Source organism: Crocodylus siamensis, chromosome 5, assembly GCF_052110815.1.
Source record: "Crocodylus siamensis isolate JL-2025a chromosome 5, ASM5211081v1, whole genome shotgun sequence".
Taxonomy (NCBI): domain Eukaryota; kingdom Metazoa; phylum Chordata; order Crocodylia; family Crocodylidae; genus Crocodylus; species Crocodylus siamensis.
The window spans coordinates 206,893,927-206,916,670 of NC_143399.1; the positions used below are offsets into that span (position 1 = coordinate 206,893,927).

Here is a 22,744-nt window from a genome sequence, read left to right on the forward strand (position 1 = left end):
GCAGGGGACACTGCTGGCAGGGGTGCACACAGCAGCGGGCACTGTGCTGCAGGGGGGCAGGCAGCAGAGGGCGCTGTGATGACAAGGGGCCAGACAGCAAGGGACACTGCTGGCAGGAGGGCACACAGGTGCTGTGCTGGGGGGTGCACACAGCAGGGGGCGCTGTGCTGCGGCGGGGCAGGCAGCAAGGGACACTGCTGGCAGGAGGGCACACGGGGGGCTGTGCTGCAGCGGGGGCACACAGCAGGGGGCGCTGTGCTGGGGGGCGCGCAGAGCAGGGGTGCTGCCCCCATTAGGTGGCGCTGCCCCAGGCAGGCGCTGATCTGTAATGGCGCTGCCCGCAGCCCGAGCAGGAGGCGCTGGGCCCCGGGTCGCCCAAGTTGGAGGAGGAGGAGGAGGAGCAGGACCTGAACAAGGCGCTGGGGGTGGCACGCTTCCAGATCCTGCAGCACTCGCACTCGCACCCGCGCGGCGTGGAGGATGCCGGGCGAAGCTACAGCGAGGAGGACTTTGAGTGTGAGCGGGGGGGCGGGGGCCCCGGGGCTGCCCCCTGTTCCCGGGGGCGCTGCCCGGGTGGCCCCCGGCTGAGCCCAGCCTGGTGCTTGCCCGCAGACCACCGGCAGAGCTCGCACCACATCCACCACCCGCTGTCGGCGCACCTGCCCGCGGATGCACGCCGCAAGAAGGGGCCGCGGAAAGGCAAGAAGAAGCGGCGCCGAGCGTCTGCGCCCGGGGAGACACCACCCATCGAGGAGGCCGAGGAGGACGAGGATGACGCTGGCGACACGGAGACTGAGCGCTCGGCCGAGGAGCTGCTGCAGGGCAGCGCGCCCGAGGCGGTGCAGGTGTGGTACAGGGGGCTTGGGGCAGCCCTGGGGCACGGCGGGGCTGGTGGCTGCCAGCCCCATGCGCCCCCTCCCCTTGTCTCAGTTTTTCCTGCAGGAGGATGACGCAGGCGAGCGCCAGACCGAGGAGTCGCCCACTCCCAGCTCCCCGGCTGAGCCCAGTGTGCCCGCGCCCGTACCTGCTGCCCCCCACGATGCCAGGGGTCCCAGGTGAGTGACCTTGCTGCAGGGCCCAGGGATACCGGTGCAGGGGGGGTGGGCATCGACCCCCAGCTTGGTGCCAGGGGGGTAGATGCTGAGGCAGGGGTGTGCGTTGCAGCCCGGAGGCCGAGGAGGAGCGCGAGGCCGAGGGCACGGGGGTGGACGAGCCCGGCTCCCCCGGGCGCCCCTTGGCCAAGTCGCAGCCCGGGCACCGCAGCTACAACCTGCACGAGCGGCGACGCATCGGCAGCATGACGGGCGTGGAGCAGGCCCAGTATCAGAAGGTGCCCACGGACGAGTCAGAGGCCCAGACACTGGCCTCAGCCGATCTGGACTACATGAAGAGTGAGTGTGGGCGGCAGGGCCGGGGGGAGCTGGGCCGGAGTGTCCCCAGTCCCCATGCTGGGCTGACCCGCGTCCCAGCCCAGGCAGCGGGGCCGGTGGACCACAGAGCTGCTCCCTGCATGCAGCATCCTCCTGTGCCCTCCCCCAGGGCCTAGGGTAGACCCCTTTCCTCACCCAGCCCAGGCCCAGTGTCTGCCCAGGGTGCCCTTGCTGTGGCAGGCACCCGGCAGTGCCAGGACAGGCCTCCCCAAGCCGTTTGCCCGCATGCCCATGGCCCTGCCTGCTCAGCTCTCCATCCTGGCTCCTGGCAGGCCACAGGTTCGAGGACGTGCCCGGGGTGCGCCGGCACCTGGTGCGGAAAAGCACCAAGGGTCAAATCGTGCACGTCAGCAAGGAGCACCGGGAGCCGAGTGTCCGGCACCGCAAGCACGACCGGCAGCCGCACGAGGTGGGGGCAGGTTTGGGAATGGGGTGGCAGCTCTGGGACCTGCCGTTTCCGGGGGCCAGACGGGCGATGGTTGGGGACCCACCTGGGGTCCCGCTCACCCATGCCCCGACCTGGCTGCAGGTGTTTGTGGAGCTGAACGAGCTGATGGTGGACAAGAACCAGGAGATGCAGTGGAAGGAGACGGCGCGCTGGATCAAGTTCGAGGAGGACGTGGAGGAGGAGACGGACCGCTGGGGCAAGCCCCACGTGGCCTCGCTGAGCTTCCGCAGCCTCCTGGAGCTGCGCAAGACGCTGGCGCACGGTAGGGGGGGCCACGGCCTGCCGGAGGGGGCTGGGCCCCCGGGGGGAGTGGTGCTGGGCCCCCGGCAGCCGCGCAGCGCCCTCAGCGCTGCCTCCCGCAGGGGCCGTGCTGCTGGACCTGGACCAGAAGACGCTGCCCGGCGTGGCCCACCAGGTGGTCGAGCAGATGATCATCTCGGACCAGATCCGGGCTGAGGACCGCGCCAATGTGCTGCGGGCACTGCTGCTCAAGCACAGGTCAGCCGAGCGCCACGGGGGCCGAGCCTGCTCTGCTTGCCCCCGGGGGGGGTGCACCCCTGTAGGGACACCTGTCCACAACCCTCCCGGCAGCGGCAGCAGGACCTTGTCAGCTGCGGCCCCCCCTGCTGTCCCAGGGGCAGGGGCAGGGGCAGGGGCGATGTCGGAGTCACTGTGTCGTGCTGCTCAGAGCTCTGTCCCCGGTGCAGAGATTTGGCCGTGGAGCAACATCTGCCTCTCCTGTGCTGCCAAATTTCCAGACGGGTGGGACAGACCGGAGGGCCAGGCCCCCTGTCCCTGCTGGGGCCAGATCCCAGCAGGCAGGGCTGGCACGGGCCCAATCCAGATGCACAGGGGGCTTGTGCAGGGCCTGATCCGGCCGGGGGACTGGCCCTGCGCCACTCGCCTGTCCCGCAGGGCCAAAAAGCCGAGCTCAACAGGGTCTGGCGAGGCTTCATGTGGGAGGGTGGGGACAGGGCGGATCCTGCCCCAGCCTGGCCCGCGTGTCCATGACGGCCCCGTGCACCCGCAGCCACCCGAGCGATGAGAAGGACTTCTCCTTCCCCCGCAACATCTCAGCTGGTAGCCTGGGCTCCCTGCTGGGGCACCACCACAGTGTCAACCACGTGGGCGAGGGTGCCGAGCCAGCCGTCACCGAGCCCCTCATCGGCGCTGTCCCCGTCGAGCACGAGGTCCAAGTCGACATTGAGCGTGAGGTCAGTGGCAGCCCGGGCCCCTGCCACCGCGAGCCCCAGCCCCGTGCCTGTCTCCCACTACTCTCCCTCCAAGCCCTGCCGCCTCCATCACCCTTGCCCGCTGCCCTGTGCCTACCCCGCCATCACGACCCGCGCTCACCTGTCCCCCCACCCGCTGCAGAGGGAGGTCCTGACCCCTCCGCCACCCGCCGGCATCACGCGCTCCAAGTCCAAGCACGAGCTGAAGCTGCTGGAGAAGATCCCGGATAACGCGGAGGCCACGGTGGTGCTCGTGGGTAAGGGCCGGCAGGACCGGGCGGGGTGGGGGCACTGCCGCGGCCAGGCACTCACCCCTGTCCCGGCGTGCAGGCTGCGTGGAGTTCCTGGACCAGCCCACCATGGCCTTCGTGCGGCTGCAGGAAGCCGCAGAGCTGGACTCCGTGCTGGAGGTGCCCATCCCCGTGCGCTTCCTCTTCGTGCTGCTGGGGCCCAGCAGCGCCAACATGGACTACCACGAGATCGGCCGCTCCATCTCCACCCTCATGTCTGACAAGGTACCTGCGACCCATAGGCTCCCTCCTGCCCCAGGCCGGGAGGGATTCGTGGTCCCCCTCTGGTCCCACGTAACACAGTGGGTGCCCACAGCCCTTCCATGAGGCGGCCTACCTGGCGGATGACCGGCACGATCTGCTTAACGCCATCAACGAGTTCCTGGACTGCAGCGTGGTGCTGCCGCCCTCCGAGGTGCAGGGCGAGGAGCTGCTGCGCAGCGTCGCCCACTTCCAGCGTGAGATGCTCAAGCGGCGCGAGGAGCAGGAGCGGCGCCTGCTGCTGGAGCCCAAGTCCCCCGAGGAGAAAGGTGCCAGGGCCGGCCCCGCCGGGGGCATGGGCGGCGGTGGGGGGCACGGGGTGGCGGGCGCAGCAGTGACGTGGGGCGTGTTGTGCATGGCAGCGCTGCTGCGGCTGGCGGTGGCAGAGGCCGAGGACGACCCACTGCGCCGCACGGGACGCCCATTCGGGGGCCTGATCCGGGACGTGCGCCGGCGCTACCCCAAGTACCTGAGCGACTTCCGCGACGCCCTCAACCCCCAGTGCATCGCTGCCGTCATCTTCATCTACTTTGCCGCCCTCTCGCCTGCCATCACCTTCGGGGGGCTGCTGGGTAAGGGGGTCTGCATGCGGTGCGGGTCAGGGGGGTCTGTCCCGGGGGTAACAGGGTAAAGGGGGCTCAGGGCAACGGGGGGTGAGTGAGCCAAGCTGTGGGGGTCGGGTTGGGGGTGATCATATGGGGCCCTGGGGGTGGCTATTACTCCACCGGGGGTAAGTGGAGCATGGCTGGGGCATGGTCCCCAGTGCTGGGGGCTGCACAGGGGTTATCTGGGTCTGGCTGCAGGGGCCTGGCTCAAGTGCCGGGCTCTAATGCTGCCCCTCCGCCCGCCTGCCCCAGGGGAGAAGACGGAGAACCTGATCGGGGTGTCGGAGCTGATCATCTCCACGGCGCTGCAGGGTATCATCTTCTGCCTTCTGGGTGCGCAGCCCCTACTCGTCATCGGCTTCTCGGGGCCCCTGCTTGTCTTTGAGGAGGCTTTCTACACGGTGAGCCTGGCCCCCCAACAGCCACCATGGCCAAGCTTGGAGGGCCTGTTCCTGGAGCTGGGGAGGGGCCGTGTCCCGGCACCACCCGCCTCTGGCCCCCCGGCTGGGACAGTGCCTCACGGGCTGCCTGGCAGGGACCCCCGTCCTGCCCGCAGCTGCGGCCTGCGTGGGTACCCGGGGGCACCGGCCTGGCCCTGTCCCGGGGGGTGGAGGGGGTGACCTGGGGGCCAGGAGGGGGCTGGAGGCAGGTGTGGGGTGCAGGGCCACAGCACTGAGCCGGCGGGTGCAGTTCTGCAGGTCCAACGGGTTGGAGTACCTGGTGGGGCGCGTCTGGATTGGACTGTGGCTTGTGCTCATCGTGCTGGTGATGGTGGCCTTCGAGGGCAGCTTCCTCGTGCGCTTCGTGTCCCGCTTCACCCAGGAGATCTTTGCCTTCCTCATCTCCCTCATCTTCATCTACGAGACCTTCTCCAAGCTGGCCAAGGTCCGGTCCAGCGGGGGAATGGGGGGCCATGGGCTGGACTGGGGGGGTGGTTCTGCCCTGGGGGCTGGTGCAGGCTCTGCATGCGGGTGGGCAGCACTGGGGGCAGGGATGGGAATGGAGGCTGTGGGAGTCAGGGGCTGGGGTCACGGGCAGGGGGCTGCAGTGGGGGATCTGTTGCTGGGAGTGTTGTGATGGGGGCTATGCTGCTAGGGGCTGGGGCGGGCTCTGTGTCACTAGGGGTCCATGTGGCTGGGGGCTCTGCTGGCAGGGGCTGGGGGGGGGTCTGTGGGCTGGGAGTGGATGGTGCCAGCAGGGCTGCGTGGGGGTCTGAGCCGCATGGCCCCGCAGATCTTCCAGGAGCACCCGCTGCACGGCTGCGAGCAGGCTGACGCCAATGGCACGAGCGACGACACGGCGGACCTGGGCGTGAGGAACAGGACGGCGGCGCCGGGGAACGGGACGTGGAGCCCGGCGGGCACCCAGGTGACAGGGCAGCCCAACACGGCGCTGCTGTCCCTCGTGCTCATGGCTGGCACCTTCTTCATTGCCTTCTTCCTGCGCAAGTTCAAGAACAGCCGCTTCTTCCCCGGGCGGGTGCGTGGGGGGCGGGGGGGCAAGGGGGTGGACACGGAGGCTGCGGGGAGCAGGGCCGGGGGCAGGGGTCAAGGGCAGAGGGTGGGAATGGAGAGGGCAGGGGTCAAGGGCAGGGCTGGGATCAGGCAGCGGGGCTGGGGGTGCTGGGGTGGGGAGCTGCACCCTGATGCACTGTCCCTGCAGATCCGGCGGGTGATTGGGGACTTCGGCGTGCCCATCGCCATCCTCGTCATGGTGCTAGTTGACTACAGCATCCAGGACACCACCTACACACAGGTCCGCAGGGCAGGGTGTCGGGGGACAGGGTGGGGGCCCGAGGGCCAGTTCCTCTTGCCTGCGGTGCTCATCCCCGCTGCCATCTCCCTGCAGAAGCTGAAGGTGCCAAGCGGCTTCTCAGTGACCGCGCCCGAGAAGCGGGGCTGGGTGATCAACCCGCTGGGGGAGAAGGACCCCTTCCCCATCTGGATGATGGTGGCCAGCGTCCTCCCGGCCATCCTCGTCTTTATCCTCATCTTCATGGAGACCCAGATCACCACGTGAGAGCCCTGTGCCCTCTGGGGCTGGGGGTGTGCTGGGCCTGTGTGGGGGCTGGGACACCTGGGAGGTGCTGGGAGCAGAGGTCTGGGCTGTGCAGGGGGGAGCTGGGAGTACTGGGGGGTCAAGTCTATGCTGGGGGGAGTTGGGGGTGCTGGGGAGGGGACCAAGCTATGCTGAGGGGGAGCTGGGAGTGCTGGCAGGGGGGGATTAGGAGTGCTTGGGAAGTCTGGGCCGCGTGCTGGGGGGCTGCCAGTGGTGCCTGACCTGCCCCGCTCCCCCAGGCTGATCATCAGCAAGAAGGAGCGCATGCTGCAGAAGGGCTCTGGCTTCCACCTGGACCTGCTGCTCATCGTGGCCATGGGTGGCTGCTTTGCGCTGTTCGGGCTTCCCTGGCTGGCGGCCGCCACGGTGCGCTCGGTCACACATGCCAATGCGCTCACCGTCATGAGCAAGGCCGTGGCACCCGGTGACAAGCCCAAGATCCAGGAGGTGAAGGAGCAGCGCGTCACCGGACTGCTGGTGGCCGTGCTTGTGGGTGAGTCCTGCCCAGGCCGTGCCATGCCGTGCCGAGCCCCGTCGCACCCTGGCTGGGCCTGGTAGCTCTAGGTGGCAGGAGGGTGGTGCTGGGTGCAGCCTCGTCTGCAGGGTGCCCTTGGGGAGTGGGAGCGGGGGTGCGGGCCCAGGGCAAAGGTGACCCCCTCTGCCCCCAGGCCTGTCCATCGTCATCGGGGAGCTTTTGCAGAAGATTCCGCTAGCCGTGCTCTTCGGGATCTTCCTCTACATGGGGGTGACATCGCTTAACGGCATCCAGTTCTACGAGCGCCTCCAGCTGCTGCTCATGCCCCCCAAACACCACCCTGATCTCCCCTACGTCAAGAAGGTGCGGGGGTCAGAGCTGGTGCAGGGGTATCTCTGGAGGGCTGGGAGCCCTGGTGGGCAGCAGCACCGTGGAGGGACCTGGGGGTGTCGCTAGATCCCAAACCCAACGGGCATCTGCAGCATGATGCAGCCACACACAAAGTCAATGCGGTTTGGGGGCTGCGTCAATAGAAGCATCAGGTGCAAGACATGGGAGGTGCTGGTGCTTCTCTGCTTGGCACTGGTGAGGCATCCTCTGGATCTTGCATGCAGTTCTGGGCTCCGTATTTTGAAAAGGACGTGGAGAAGTGAGAGAGGGACCACAGGCAGCAACAGAGATGCTCAAGGGCTCGGAGGGCAGGTCAAGCCAGAAGCTCCAGCAACTGGGCCCGTTCAGGTGGCAGGAAAGCTGCTTCAGAAGCGATGCGAGAACAGGCTGCATTACCTGCAGGGCTGCCTGCCACAAGGAGGGAAAGATCCTGTTCCCTTCTGCTGAGAGCAGGGCACAAGCAGCACCTCTAAGCGGCAGCAAAGCAGGTTTAGGCTGGACCTCAGGAATCACTTCTGTGTGGGCAGAGCAGGGAGGCCGTGGGAGAGATGCCGGGGAAGGAGGGACTCGCCATCGCTGGAGGTGTCAAAGAGGTTGGACAGACACCAGTCAGCGATGATCGAGGCACAACCATGCCTGTGCTCTGGTGGGGGGACTCCCCGGGCTGTACTGGTTGCACCTTTCCTACTTTTGCTCCATGTGTCCAGGTTCTTGAAGCCTCTCCCAAAGGTGCTGGGTGCTGGCTACAGCCCGGACTGGGGACAGGGCTGTGAAAATGCTCCTGATGGCACCAGCCTGCAGGGTCCTGGCAAGAGGGTCTGCTCCTCAGCTCAGGATGTTGCCCCATCCCCCTGCTCTAGGCAATGACTGTTGCTGAACCTGAGGCTATCGGGGCGTTGTAGGACCAGGGCTGACAAGGCCTTTTCTGGTGGGGCTCAGACAGGGCTGCTGCTTGGGGCAGAGGTTGGATGAGCAGCAACCCCCAGCGGTCCTGACCCTGGCCGCTGCCCTGACCCGTGGACTTTGTGCTTGCAGGTGCGGACGCTGCGCATGCACCTGTTCACAGGGCTGCAGCTGGTGTGCCTGGCTGTACTGTGGGCTGTCATGTCCACTGTGGCTTCACTGGCCTTCCCCTTCATCCTCATCCTCACTGTGCCCCTGCGCATGTGCCTGCTGGCCCGTATCTTCACTGACCACGAGATGAAGTGTGTAAGTGCCCACCCCCCCAGGCCATGTGGTGTGGAGACCCTCATCCTACTGATGCCTGTCCCGTGATCAGGCCCAGTGCCTCTGGCTGTGGCGTAAGGGTCTCGCCCACCCTGTGCCAGGCAGCGGCAGCTCTGGAATCAGGCTTTGGGGGTGGAAAGAGGCCCCCTAAGCTCTGTGCCCACCTTGAGCCCCCCCATATCTCCCCAGCTGGATGCCAACGAAGCTGAGCCTGTGCTGGACGAACGGGAGGGCATTGACGAGTACAACGAGATGCCGATGCCTGTGTGAGCTGCCAGCCCGGCCTGGTGCAGACGGATGCGCGGCCCCACGTCACTATCGCCAAAGGGCCTGGAACGGCCCTGGGCCCCACTGTGGACCCCGCGCTCGCCCAGTGCCTTGCTCCCCACGCCAGCAGGGAGGACATCCCCTTCCTGGCCGCAGGCGCCTGCCAAAGAACCTGCCTTGCTGCCCAGCTGCCATCCAGGGGCAGGGAGCAGGGCCCTGCTGGGGTTTGGGGCCCGCCCCCTGCCCAGCCCTGTGCCAGCCCAGCCCTTGGTGCCTCTGACAATCAGGTGGTTCCAAGACTGCAGTATTTTATTTAAGACAATAACTGAACTGTTAATCAATGGCTTCATAAGGAGCTGGGGCTGCAGTGGGGGCAGCTTCCGGGGCTCTGCAGCAGATGCCGGCCAAGCCTTCAGCCATGACTCTCCACCTTCTCTGACTCGCAGCCCAGACAGACTGAGGGTCCCAGGCCTGACCCAGCGCCCAGCTGCCTGTTCTTGCTGCAGGACCGTGGCAGAGCCACTCCAGGGTGGCAGAGACCACCAGGCTGCAGGGCTGGACACTGGCTCTCTTGGTTTCTCTTTTGCATCTTGTCTGCAACCCTTGTGCCAACACTAACCCCTGCAGGGCAGCCCTGGGGGCCTGCTCATGGGGGAGAGGCTGCACTTAGGGACACTGCCAACATTCCCGTTGCCACGGCCCTGAGCCCAGGCCGCACCAGATGGATACATGGCCGGGCCAAGGGAGGCTGTCAGCAGCCCCTAGAGGGGTGGGGGCCACAGCACTGGGGCACCTGGGGTGCACAGGAGCTGCTCCCAGGGCAGCTAATAAATGCAAAGACAAGGCAGATTTTTCACCTCTTTTATTGTAAAGTTTGTCCTCTGGGTCCAGCGCCCAGGCAGGGTGACCACACACACGGCCACAGCCGGCCCAGCCCCACAGCGCCACCGTGCAAAGGGCCAGGCCCCCCCCACGCACTCTTGGCCCCCAGAGCACCACGGGGCAGCAGTGACCATGGGCAGGTGCTGTGGCAGGCTCGGGGACCTGCCCCCCCGTGGCATCAGGCGGTAGACGGGCCCCTGCCACGGCTCGGCCCAGCACCCAGCCCCGCTGCCAGGCAGTGCCTGTCCCTCAACCCCATCCCCACCAACGGCAATAAATAAGTCTGGCCTAGCCCTGTCCCCGCTCCCCAGGGCCTAGGAGGCGCTGCCCAGGGCCAGGGCTGAGGGACCCCTCAGAAGCGCAGCTCCCTCAACTTCTGCCGCAGGTACTGCTTGGCCTCCTCGATGCCACTCACTTTCTCCAGCTCCGTGTAGGGCAGCTAGAAATGGGGGGAGCAGGTCATGGGGGTCCAGGAGGCCACAGCAGTCAGGGAGGGGGGTAGCAGAGATGGCCCCACAACAGGTGGAGAACACTGCCCCTTTCAGGGCAGACTTTACCCCTGTCCCTGGCCATTAGCCAGCTGGAGCAACCCCAGCGCTGCCCCTCGCCCTCCCTCCAAAGTCTAGGCCCAAGGGAATAGATGGGGGAGGAGGGGGTGTTGGGGTTGGTCATAGTCTTAACATGACTGCAGTGGGACATTGGCACCAGGCAGCAAGTGTCACTACACTCAGCACTGGCAGGAGCATGGTGGGGCAAGGGACACTAGAGAGGAGCATGGCACAGCCCAGCTGCAACCAGGGCACAGGGCAGCTCCAGGCACCTGGTGTCAGGAGGTGATGAAGGCCCCAGGGCCAGTCAAGGGCCAGGAGAAGGGGGCAGGAGATGAGGACAGGGACAGCCAGCCATGAGGTTGTTGATGTGGTGTTGCAGCCATGGCAGGAAACACCATGACCTTGGGCAAAGGTGGGACAAGGTCCCTAGGAAGGCTCTGTCTGGGGGCAGGCAAAGTCCCTTGCCCGATCCAGCCTGCATGTCCCCCCATCTGCAGGGAGGAGTGCGGGGCAGCCCCTGCCCTGCACACACCCCACTCACCTGGACCAGGCAGTAGCCCAGCAGCTGCAGGTGCCGGTCACGCATGGCCCGTGAGCCCACCAGGATGTCCGAGTTCTGGCAGTAGTGCCACTTGTCGTTGACTGACAGCACGACCCTGCGGGACAGAGCAGGCAGCGTCAGGCTGACTGGGGCTGCAGGGGAGACCTCCCAGGGTAGGGGCAAGGCTTGGGCAGTGCAACCTCATGCCAGTCATCCCAATGCTGAGGGCTGAGACGGGAAGGTCCCCTGCTCGGGGCCCTTGAGCAGATCTGTCAGTGCCAAAAAAGGCAGGGAGGCGGGGGGAGCTGGGGCAGAGCAGGGCAAGCCAGGCCAGTACCTCTGGATCTCCTCGGCCCCCTGTGGCACATCGCTTAGGCCACCCTTGGGGCTGGGTAGGTGCGGGGAGGGGGGAGCGCAGGCCTCGTCACGGGCAGTCGGACTCCTTTCCTCTGTCTCATCAGGAGGCTGCTCCCCACGAAAGCAGCCAGGCGCGGCCTCCGGCCCCTCCAGGATCTTGCCAATGGGGAACTGGAAGAGTGTGGCAGTTGTGGTGCCGCGAGGGGAGCAGTCAGGGGTGCCGGTGGCCTGTGTGGCTAGGCACTCGGAGGGGCTGCTCAACGTAGAGCTGCCCTGGCTGCCCAGGGATGACTCCTTGCTCAGGCTGCAGTAATAGTCTGAAGGGGGCTGGTAGCAGGGCCCCCCGGGCGCAGGGCACAGCGTGGGTAAGAACCGCCCGGCCAGGTCGCTCTCCCGCGGACCCTGGGGGCTGCTCGGTGTCTCTGGAGCAAAGGGGGCAAAGTCCTGCAAGTCCGAGGTGAGGGCCAGCACACTGGTGCGCAGGGGGGCCACGGCAGGGCGCGGAGGGGGGGCCTTGTACGCTGCAGGGACCCGGGACAGAGGCAGCACGGCGCCCACGTTGTTGACCCACAGCAGGAAGTCTGCAGAGAGAGAGCAGGTGGTCAAACCAACAACACAACTAATTGAACGGACACCAGGTAGTTCCTTTTCACACTGCATAGAATGGAAGTGTGCAGCTCGTGGGCAACAGACATGGCAGGAGCTGAGTTCTGCCAGATTCACAAGGGGCTGGATGTGTGCTTGGAGGAAAAGGGCATTGGTCATTACTAAGCAGGGAGCGAGTGGCACACCCTCTGCACCAGGCCTGCCTGGACCCCCAACGCTGGAGGCTGCAAATGGGAGAGGAGCATGTGAAAACTCTGCTCAGACCCTGGTCTCTGTCCTGCAGAGGCTGGAGGAGTGTGGAGCTGAGCCAGGATGTGGCAGTTCTGATGCCAAAGCAAGACCTGTGGCAGTAAGGCCAGTAGACCAGGCTACACCTCCCCTTCCCCCCCAGAGACAGGGTGTACTGCCCATGTGCCCTGTAAAGGGGATACTGCCCTTGGAAGGGGCCACTGGGGAAGCCCACCCCTGCCGGCACCTCATTGCACACCCCTGCTCCCGCCAGGCCCAGCCCTGCTACCTGCACTGTATCCAGGGGGCAGCACCTCGTCCTGCCGGTAGCACTCCTCTCCCACCAGCTGCCGCAGGGCCTCCGCCACCAGCCCCTTGTAACTATGGAGAGGAGTGAGATGGTCACGTCCCGTTTCAGCCAGGCCCCATGGCCCTGCCAGGCTGCAAGGCAGCCCCCTTGACTCCAGATCCCAAGTGTCCAGTACCAGGGCTGCAAAGGAGCTAGGGGTCTTGGAGCCCCATTTCCCACCAGCCTTGCATGTCTGATGCGCTGGGGGCAGGCAAGGAGCCTCAGACACCTGCAGCAGCCAGGGGCCCACTCCCTGCTTGTTGTGGAGCAGGGCTGTGGGCAGAAAGGGCTCATGGGTGGATAACCATTGCCCTCCACAGCACAGCAGTGCCCATCTCCCACTACAGGGAGCTCATGCCTCACATCTCTGCAGATGGCCACGTGCCCATCTAGGGGCCCAGGCTGCCCGCATGGGCCCCAGCTCCCCCACCACACCCTCCCACCCCCAGCTCCTGTTGGCCCTGCCTGCCCCCATGTTGCGCCTACGCACCTGTACTTCCTGTTGGCCTCATCGGCAGTCAAGGCATGGTCAAACATGAGGATGCGGTAGCGAGGATCGAGGCGGGGGCCGTTGTAGTCCTGGAACTCCAGCTCCACTGTGGCATCCAGCAGGGAGAGGTAGCGGCGTACAATCACAGCATGGGGGCTGTCTGTGGGTAGGACAGGGGGCAGGATGTGCCTGGTGCCCCTGGCCCCCCACATCCCCCAGGGCCCTCCTGTCCTGTCCCTGGGAAGGGATGGACCCCACCAAGGGCCTCTATTCACACCCCACATGCACAGTCCCTATCACCCAGCACTGCTGGACCCCTCTGCAGCCCCGCACCTGCTCCTCCCAGCCCAGGCCCCTGCTCTGGACCCAGCAACAGGTCTACCCAGGCAGAAGCCCAACATACTCATGACGGTGGTGATGAAGGCTGGGGAGAAGACCTGGTGCAGAACACACTGGGGGAAGTGGCTGAGCTGGAACATGGACATGAGGATGTTGACGGTGGCCAGGGGCGAGCTTATGGCCTTCTGATCCAGGATGGCCTCCAGCTTGGGGAAGAGCTCGCCATGGTTGGAGGGCCGGTAGTTCATGCGGCTGAAGGGGAACACCAGCTTCTGGATCACCTGCAGCAGAGACAGGGTCAGGAAGGGCCGGGGCAGCATGGGCCAGCCCCAGCGTGGGGGGTCAGGCAGGTGCCAGACCATGATGTGACGGCACGCTGCCCTGGGGAAGCCTGGCCCCAGCGACCAGCCAGCCTAGCTCCAGGCGCTCACCTTGCTGTCCAGCTGCTCCCCACGCTTCAGCAGGAAGGCAGCAATGGTGTCAAGCAAGCGCGGTTCACGCAGCCGGTGGCGGGCCACGTACTTGGCGATCAAGGCCATGGTGTAGGGGGTGAGGTTCTCCACCTTCCGGGGCAACCACTCTGTGGGGAAGCACAGCATGCCTGTGTCACCCAGGCCCAGCCAGCAGGCACGAGGGGAAGGGGTGGCACCCCCAGGCAAGCCTCTGCCCAGGGGAATACCAGGGCTCTCACACAGCCTGCAGGGCTCCCAGATGCCTGGTCACAGACAAAGTGCCCTAGACCATTTGGGCTGCAGCAGGGGTTTCCGTACATGCCCTCTCCCAGAACTGATCTGCGTCCGGCTCCTGGAATGAGGTGGCCTCTAGGATGTCTGTCTGTGGGCTGCATGTCCCTGTGCTAACCGGGGAAGCTGCCACACCAGCCACGGGGAGGTATAACCTGTCTCTGGTCCTTCACCTCCCTCAGCCAGTCCAACAGGGTGCTGGGACTCACCTGCGCCCTGCTTGGAGAACCTTGGCCTGGACCAGGGCAGCTCAGAGGGCACAACCTTCAAACCCCAGCATGGACCTACGGTCCCCTCCAGTGTGGCTCACACTCCCCAGAACTTCCCCACAGGAGCTGCCCCGACACCCCTCCTATCAGAGCAGCAGCGGAAGAGCTCACACCCCCAGCAGCCACAATGGCTGCTGCTCCCACTCTGACTCCAGGCACCTTCCAGTCTCAGCTCCGCCAGGCCAGCCTCATGCAGAGCTCAGCAGATCTGAAGGCCTGGGCGAGAGCAGGCAGCAGCCCTCACCTGCCATGCTGCGTATGAAGCGCTCCTGGCGGTTCTCATAGAAGAGCTGTGAGCTGAAGATGGCCTCCAGGGCCTTGTTGTTGGCCTCCTGGGCGCAGAGGGCCAGCATCTCGTCCAGCAGGGCCAGTTCGTGCTCCCGCACGGCGCTCACCTGCCCCAGTGTATGCCGCACGAGCCGCAGGATCTTGCGGTTGTTGAGCAGCTGCTGGTCGGAGGCTGCGTGGCCCTGCAGCGCCTGGGCCCGCAGCCGGTAGTAGGACAGCAGCAGGAAGAGGGTCTGCGGGTGCCGCTCCTTCTCCAGGTGCCGCTCCAGGCTGCTAAGGCAGGACTCCACCAGCGGGTGCGGGCTGGACGGGTGCAGCCGCATCACACTGCTGAACACCATGGAGAGGTCTTTCTGGTTGAAGCGGCCCAGGCGGCTCCGGGACTCGTCCTCCAGCACCCGCACCAGGGGCGACTCCCCAGGGAGGCCTGGGGAGAGAGCAGAGGTCTGGGTTCAAGGACACGGAGGGAGGCCTGAAGCCATACAACAAGACATTTGTTTGTGGGCTACCCAGAAGGTTTGGTTCAGATGCACATGAAGTCGTTTGCTTTGTTTTCAGGTGACTTCACCACTGTCAAGCTTTCCATTTTCACAAAAAAAAAAATAAAAAAAAGTGTCAAAACCTTTTGCTCTGGAGACGTCAAAATGAAATCACAGTCACACAGAAGTTGGGCTGAAAGTGACCTGCAACGGTCACATCTGGTGCAACCCCCAGCTTGAGGCAGGACCAGCCCTGTACAAACCAACCCACTGTCCAACCTCTTAGCAGAAGTGCAGTCACCTTGACACAGCCCCAGGCATTGCCCCTGTCCCCAGGAAAGTAGAGAGGCTACACACCAACATCCTGCTGCTGCCAGGAGGGTCATGGACACTCCAGAGATCCCAGGCCAAAGCTGGTGCCCCGCTGCAGAGGAAGAATGCCACCACCGCCGCCCCCTCCCCCCAGTCTGGGACCAGTCTGAGCAGGAGGGGAATCTCTTCCTGCCCCCAGTGCAGTGTCAGGCTGAGCCCAAGTGCCAGGGCAAGACCCTGCAGTCAGGACCCTGTGGGGTTGGTGCCAGCAGGAGCATTAATTGCCACAGCCCAGTCCCCAATCTCCAGCCTGGGCTGCAGCAGCACCCAGCGCCTCGGGGGAGTCTTAAAAAGAAAACCTCCCTAACATGTAGCAGCAAGAGGGGAATGAATTCCTTCCCCACCCCACACAGCAGCCAGCACAGCCCAGAAGTCTGGGAAATATCCATCACAGAGCACAGGCATCGCCAGGCCTAGATCATCCCCACCCAGCAACTGTCCACCCTCTCCCTGAACCTCCCCAGTGATGAAGAGTCTGCACCCCCTGGCATCTATTCCACTGCCTCCCTGCTCTGACAGCAAAAAGGTTTTTCCTGCTATCCAGTATTTTCACTTTTCCAAAATGCACCCCTCTCTTCCCTTTGTGACCATTCACCCATTCAACAGCAGGCCAGGGCTGGTTACTCCTGGAAGTGTCCAACAGCTGGCCTCTCCACTGCAGACACTGATCAATTAGAGGCAACCGTTTTATTCTGGCTTTGGGAATCCCAGTATCACAGCGCGGCCGGGCTGGCAGGGCTCTATGGAGGTCACGTCCAGAGTAGCCCCCACTCCAGGCAGGATCAGCCCCTTCTGAACCAGCAGACAAGGGTCTGTCTAATCCAGCTTTCCCACAGCTGCCTCTTCCATTGCTATGCCTTGCGGGGGTCACACGCCACTAGCACAGCCCACACAGTGGGGAAGGATACCAGGGAGCCACCCCTGCAGCCTATGGCCCACGCAGCATGCGGCCCCCAGCCACACCACAGCCGAACAGGCCTGGCCTACTGTGCTCCTAAACAAGCAGCCATCACGCAGCTGCCAGGCACAAGAGCCCCCACCTCCTGACCTGCCCCCAGGCTGGGACACACGGACCAGTCACGGAAGACCACTGGGGATAAAGAAGTGTAAGTGACTATGTGCAGAGCACATGGAAAGACGCAGGCGCCTGGCTCGTCACATCAGAAGGACAAACTGAAACGGAGGAATCTGGCAAGCAAAGGCAACCAGACCACGGAGCCCAGGGCTGGACAGAGGAGGCCTCATTTTTTGCACCTAAATATCTCCACCCTGTACCCCCGGGCTGGGGGGAGCTAGCGTGGGAGGACTTTGGATCTCAATGGACATGTAACCACCTGAAAGTGGAGCTAGGAACAGGCAGAGGCTCTTGAAGATGGGAAGGGAGCGCATGCAGGAGGGCAGGGACAGTGAGCAGCGCCAGACCTTGCAAAAGACATCCAAACCAAAAGCAAGAGGTGCCTCAGCCTACACAAGGAGAGAACAAGAGGAGAAGAGGTGGAGCCATGAGGCTGGGACAGAGATAAAAACCACCCAGGTGCAGCCCCAACTCTCACCTCGGGCTCCATCCTAGTTTCAGGAGGAACAGTGACAGGGCAAGGGCAGGACAGCTAATAGGAAGAAGGGTACGGAAACACGAGTTACCACTGCCGAGCAGGAAGCAAAGTCCCGGCAAGGCTGGGGATCTGTCAGCCCTAGGAATAGCACCTCTAGCAGTTGGAACTGTAACAGACCCATGAGATCTGTGATGGCACCATGAGACTGAGAAACAGCAAAGCACAGCACCCGAGTGCAAGAAGGGTGCAGGGGCCTAAGCAACTATGCACTTGCTAGTCCAATGCCACCAACAGGCAAAGGGTTTAAGGGTTTAGAGCAAATTTTGGAAGAAAGATAAGATGACAGAGAAGAAAACAGAAAATGAGAGAGAAGCTGCAGGGGTTCAATGAGGCTGGGCTATGCCAGACTAGTCTGGTGTCCTTCCTCAAACAAATAAACGATTCTCTAAACAAGAGAAACACCCGGCTTCAACACATCTGATACTAATTTAGTTACTCTGGAGAAGATGGGGACCAGCACAAGAGCTGTACAGTGGAGAGAGGCTAGTGAAAGGGGAGAGGCAATGGGCTGCTTTGGAAAGGAGGGCATCAGGGAGGAGGGGGATTTGCCAAGATCATTCCTGGAGCCACCATCGTTAAGTGTGCCAGTTCACAATCTGGGCAGAAGCAGCAGCATGCTAACAAACCCTGTTGACAGCACAATGCTGGGAAGCACTGGAATATCACCAGGAAGAGCTGCATGACTTCAGCCGCGCACCATACAAACAGGATGAAACTCAGCAGCGCCAAACCCAACCTACAGACCAACAAGAGCTTCTGCTACGCGCTGGAGCTGTTAGCTTGAAACGCGAGCGGAGGAGGACATGGAGTCGAAGCCAGTCACGGAAGGACTCCGAGACACGAGTGGGATCACAGAATTGGAGAGCCCTGGAGTTGGAAGGGAGCTCCAAAGGTCACATCTAGTCCAACCCCTGCCTCGGGCAGGGTCAGCCCTGTCCAAACCAACCCAGACCACCCAAACTCTACACAAGACAAATGTCAGCCCTGGCAATGCCACACCTCACACCTGGACCTGCCACAGGGAAAGCAGAGGAGTCGCAGCCACCAATGTCCTGCTGCTGCATGGGGGGGTTAATATACACTCCAGAGATCCCAGATAGAGGTCAATGTCCCACACCACAGAGGAAGGCAACCCCTGCCCCCACCTGGACCAGCCTGACCAGAGGGTCACGTTCCTTCCAGTGCAGCGTGGGGCTGAGCCTGTGCACAGGGGCAAGACCCTCCAGCCAGGACCCTGCAGGGTTGGTCCCAGCAGCATTGACACAACCCAGTCCCCATCCCCAGCCTGGGCTGCAGCAGCACCCAGCGCCTTTGGGGAAGGCTTACACACTTCCTGATGCAGGGAGCAGAAAGGAGGGGTGGGGGCAACCACCACAGGCCACCAGAAGCCTGGGAAATACCCACAGCAGAACACAGGCATCTCTGTACCCAGATCATCCAAACCCAACCTCTCCTTGACACCTCCAGCATTGGAGAGTCCACCCCTTCCCTGGCATCTCTTCCACTGCTTCCCTGCTCTGAGAAGTGGTTCTTGAGATCCAACCTAAATTCAAACTTCATCCAATTCCATTACAAGAGTTTGAAGGAGAACTTGTCCCACAACACTGCCTCAAAAGTCCATACCCCAAAATAACGGACCAAGTCTTGCAATGCCACATGCTTGCAATGAAACGAGCTTTCCCTGGACATGGATGTGGAGATGCATTTTGAGACAGCAGTATCAAAGCCAGTCACAAGGCTCTGGCAAGACCTCACCTGGAACAGCCCAGGCAGGTCTGGTCACTGTGTTCAGAAGGGACAGCCCCAAAGAGGGATGGAGACAGGGACAGGTTCAGAGTGGTCTGGGGTGTGACAGGGAGAAGCTCCCCGGGAGAGGCTGCAGGCATGACAACATGTCTCCTTCCCAACCCCACATTTACTGAAAACAAGGTAAGCCCCAGCCACTTGCCCCTATGGGGCCAGACCCGCAGTGGGCAGGAAGGCTGCACTTGGGGCCTTGGAGTGGGCACCCAGGGCCACGCTGGAGTTCTCTAAGGGCAACCTGGCAGCGGTGCTCAGGTGCCCCGGGATGCTCCTGAGCTGTCTGCTGGCCCACCTCTAAGTCCCTCAGCAGAAGTGAGGGGATGGGGCTTGCTCTGCTGGGGGCAGAGCTGGGGGAGGGGGAGCTGCACAGACATGGCCTAAAGCAGCCAGGCTCTCCTAGTCTGGCAGAGCACAGGCAGCACAACCCCAGGTCTCTGAACCCTGGAAAGGCAGCTTCCCAAGTACCATGCGAGGACTGAAACCACGCAGGCGAGGGGGAGCCACAGCACCCTGCGAGGGGCAACAGCTGCTGCCATTGGGGGCAGGATGCAAAACCACATCCTACTCCGCAGTGCAGATGCTACACACTGCGTCACCAGTCGTGCAGCACCTGGAGGCACAAGCCACCAGGGCACACTTATTTGCACAGCAACGGGACTATGTAAAACAGCGTGAGAGAGAACAGCTTGCAACACAATGCCCCAAGCTAGAAGTCAGCAGCATTGGGCTGCCGTCCAGACTGGTGGGGATTTGGGGATGTTCTGAACAGCAGAAAAGGGGCAGAAGACCCCACAGATGGAAAGGACCTGATCAGATTGAAGGACAAGGCTAGCACGACGACAGCAGGGACTGAACTGGCCAGGAATAAAGTATAGCTGGAAACCAGGTTCCCCCTCAGAGCCAGGAGGCACTGGGGCAGCTCCCCAGCTGGGACTACAGGGAGAACCCAGCCCTGTACTCCGTGGAGCCCTGGTTACCCTGACTTGGGTGGGCACAGGGCCGGCTCTCAGGCAGAGGCCTGGCTCCCACGATCCCTGGCGCTTGCCTTCCGGGGCAGGGAATTAAGACTCCCACGTCCGTAAGCCGCTGCCAGGAGCCCTTGTTAATAACACGGTTTTTGAACTAAATTAAGCTTTTAATGAAGCTAATGATGCAGGAACAGAGGCACAGCCAATAAGCACCAGTAACCACAGCATAATTAGGGCCAGCACGGGGTGGGGGCAGGAGGGAGATGGACCGGCTGCTCAGCAGGGCTCAGCTGGAGGAAAGGGCCGTCTGGTCCCCAGAGCAGCAGGGAAGTTAGAAGAAATCAACTGGGAACCGAAGCCGCATGCGTGCCGCTGAGAAGGGGGAGCAGGAAGGCAGGGAGCAGCCAGCACCAGCCCGAGGGAAACACTCAGCACTCACCACCAGGCAAGCACGGGCATGGGCTCGGCAGGGCACAGAGCAAAGGGCTGTGTGGAACTTGGGGGCGAATGACTGGCGCTCCACAGGTCAGTCAGATGCAGGAGGCTGCCGAGGCCCCGCAGGTCTGCTGGATCTCCACGGCTGAGGGAGGGGCACAAGGACGGCGCAGGAAGAAAAGCGGTTGCTTTGTGTCCGCTGTTCCCACTGGGAGCAGGAGACCTGCCTTGCTCTTCTGAGCCCGCCGGACCCCCTGATGTGCAGGGGCGGCCCCGCCACCTTGTCCCATCTCCATGAGCAGGCCTCCACCTCTGCCAAGGAGGGAATGGCTTACTCCACATGCACAGACGTGAGGGCCCTGCAGGTGCCATGCCCCAAGCACGCCCTGACAAGTAACCCCTTACTGCTGCACACCTGCCTCACCTCTCTGCACACCTGATGGATCCTCTCCTTGCCCTCAAGGCATGTGGCCCCTTCCCACCTGTGCACACCCACCCCATCACCATTGCTCGCACCTCAGAGCAGCGCAGTGACCCTCCCGCCCGCCCCTGTCAGCACTCACCCAGGGCTGCGGCAGCATACAGGCAGTTGACAATGCTGAAGTTGTCGAACTTGGGGCAGCCATTGATGATGGCCTGGCAGAGCGCCTGGAACTCGGGGTGCTCCAGCACCTGGCCAGGCCCGCGGCTCTCCCCGTTCAGCACGGCCTGGCCCGGTGGCAATGGCTGCTGCTGCAGAAGCTGGCCCAGCTTGTGCAGGGCAATGGGGTAGTGGCTGGCGGACACCTTGCCGGGGTTCTGGGTTACCCAGCGCAGCACCTCCCCCACACTGTGCGAGCGCTCAATCAGCCGTTTCATGGTGAAGAAGGTGTCATAGCTCATCTTCTCGTGGACGAAGCTCCAGCTCTTCCTCTTGCCATGGCCGCGGGCCCGGCAGACCTCCTGGGGCAGGCTCTGCAGCAACCCATGGCCGTAGGGCTCCAGGGGCAGCAGCACGGCCCGCGGCTTGGCCTTGCCCGTGCAGTAGCAGGCAGGGAACATCCTCGCCTCACCGGCCGCCGGCCCTGGCAGGCCGCCAGCCCACGCGCTCTCCCGGGTCAGGGCACGGAGGCATGGCAGCAGGCGCAGCATGGTGCGGGCGGGGCAGCTCGAGGGGCAGCTGGGAGCGAGGGGACCCTGTGGGATGGCGGGGCCAGCGTCAGCGGGGCGCACCTGTGCCTGGAACAGCCCCCCACCCCTGCACCCCACCCCGCTGCCCCCAGGGGTGCCTCTACTGCACCTACGCCCTCCCCCTGCTGCCCCCAGGGGTGCCTCTATCCCTCCAGCTGCCTTTAGAGAGTACCTCTGTGCCCCCCCCACCCCCCAACTGCCCCTAGGGGTGCCCCTGCCCTCCCAACTTCCCCTAGGGGGCCTCTGCCCCCCTACACCCCCCAGCTGCCTTTAGGGGGTGTCTCTGCCCCCCTACTGCCCCTGGGCTGCCTCTGCCCCCCCTACACCCCCCAGCTGCCTCTGGGGGGTGCCTCTGCCCCCCCTACACCCCCATCTCTTCTTAGGGGTACCCCTGCCCCTCCAAATAGCCCCAAGGTAGCTCTGGTCCCGCCCCCGGGTGCCCCCCCTCAGCCCCGCCCCCACCCTACATGGCGCCCCGGAACTCCCGGCCGCGCAGGCACCCGCCGCCGCCCCGGCCCCTCAGAGCCGCCCGGGCGCCGAGTCCGCCATCTTCCCGGCAGCACCCGCGCGGCCCTCCCCTCACTTCCGGGGGCGGCAGCGGGCGCAGGCGCAATACGGACAGGGGCCGAGGAGGGTCACGCCCGCAGGCCAGAACGCTGCATCGCGCATGCGCGCCCCGCGCGGACTGGCGCCGGGAAGGGTTAGGGGGAGGACATACAGCTCCTGCCTCGCAATGCCACGGGGCCCGCGAGCGCGGCCCACTCGGAGCTGCCGGGGCCCGGCCGCAGCGGCCGGGGGTCAACGCTGCCGTGTGGCGGGGGGACTTGCTGGGCTGGGCTGCCTCGTAGTCCTATCCCAGCCCCGCGAGCATCCCGTCCGCCCGCCCTGCCCTCACGGTGCTGCCCAGCCCAGCCCAGCCCACCCCAGCCCCGTGGGAGCCCGGCGCAGCGCTGCCCCCGACGGACTACTGGAGGGAACCTCGCCCGGGCTGCGCGGGACGGGACGGGGATACTCACCCGCCTGCTGCATCGCGCCGCGGAGTCCGGCTTCCGCGCGGGGCATTGTGGGGTCTGTAGTCTGAGCGCTGCTCTCCCCACGCGAGGCACTGTGGGGGCTGTAGCGCCCCTGTTTCTCACCCTGCGCGCAGCATTGTGGGGGTTGCAGTCCTAGCTCAGCTCTGGCCCAGCGCGGGGCATTGTGGGGGCTGCAGTCGTAGCGCGCCTTGGCCCAGCCCAGGGCATTGTGGGGTCTGTAGTCTGAGCGCTGCTCTCCCCACGCGAGGCACTGTGGGGGCTGTAGCGCCCCTGTTTCTCACCCTGCGCGCAGCATTGTGGGGGTTGCAGTCCTAGCTCAGCTCTGGCCCAGCGCGGGGCATTGTGGGGGCTGCAGTCGTAGCGCGCCTTGGCCCAGCCCAGGGCATTGTGGGGGCTGTAGTCTGAGCGCTGCTCTCCCCACGCGAGGCACTGTGGGGGCTGCAGTGCTCCTGTTTCTCACCCTGCGCGCAGCATTGTGGGGGCTGCAGTCGTAGCGCGGCTCTGGCCCAGCGCGGGGCATTGTGGGGGCTGCAGTCGTAGCGGG

At 64.3% G+C, this 22,744-nt stretch overlaps 2 protein-coding genes across 4 annotated transcripts; one reads left to right on the top strand and one right to left on the bottom strand.

Moving 5' to 3' along the window:
• Positions 1–860: 860 nt before the first annotated feature.
• Positions 861–9,539, top strand: SLC4A2 (solute carrier family 4 member 2). 2 transcript variants are annotated; one of them, XM_090048037.1, is made up of 19 exons: positions 861–1,055; positions 1,165–1,391; positions 1,703–1,839; positions 1,960–2,140; positions 2,241–2,376; positions 2,909–3,092; positions 3,253–3,367; positions 3,441–3,625; positions 3,717–3,930; positions 4,024–4,233; positions 4,519–4,667; positions 4,957–5,151; positions 5,500–5,745; positions 5,929–6,021; positions 6,115–6,281; positions 6,564–6,817; positions 6,993–7,162; positions 8,225–8,398; positions 8,606–9,539. In XM_090048037.1, the coding sequence occupies exons 1-19, from the start codon at positions 907–909 to the stop codon at positions 8,684–8,686; spliced, it is 3,267 nt and encodes a 1,088-aa protein (XP_089904163.1). In that variant the 5' UTR covers positions 861–906; the 3' UTR covers positions 8,687–9,539. The 2 variants fall into 2 exon arrangements, with proteins under 2 accessions (XP_089904163.1, XP_089904164.1); XM_090048038.1 differs by having other exon boundaries at positions 5,500–5,634.
• FASTK (Fas activated serine/threonine kinase) lies at positions 9,531–22,340 on the bottom strand. Of its 2 annotated transcripts, none has more exons than XM_090048053.1 (10): positions 22,183–22,340; positions 20,560–21,172; positions 14,283–14,753; positions 13,458–13,606; positions 13,091–13,307; positions 12,688–12,847; positions 12,138–12,229; positions 10,995–11,595; positions 10,658–10,772; positions 9,531–10,004 (listed from the first exon to the last, which is right to left on the bottom strand). In XM_090048053.1, the coding sequence occupies exons 2-10, from the start codon at positions 21,125–21,127 to the stop codon at positions 9,918–9,920; spliced, it is 2,460 nt and encodes an 819-aa protein (XP_089904179.1). In that variant the 5' UTR covers positions 21,128–21,172; positions 22,183–22,340; the 3' UTR covers positions 9,531–9,917. The 2 variants fall into 2 exon arrangements, with proteins under 2 accessions (XP_089904179.1, XP_089904178.1); XM_090048052.1 differs by lacking the exon at positions 22,183–22,340 and adding an exon at positions 21,634–21,787.
• Between the last annotated feature and the right edge of the window lie 404 nt (positions 22,341–22,744).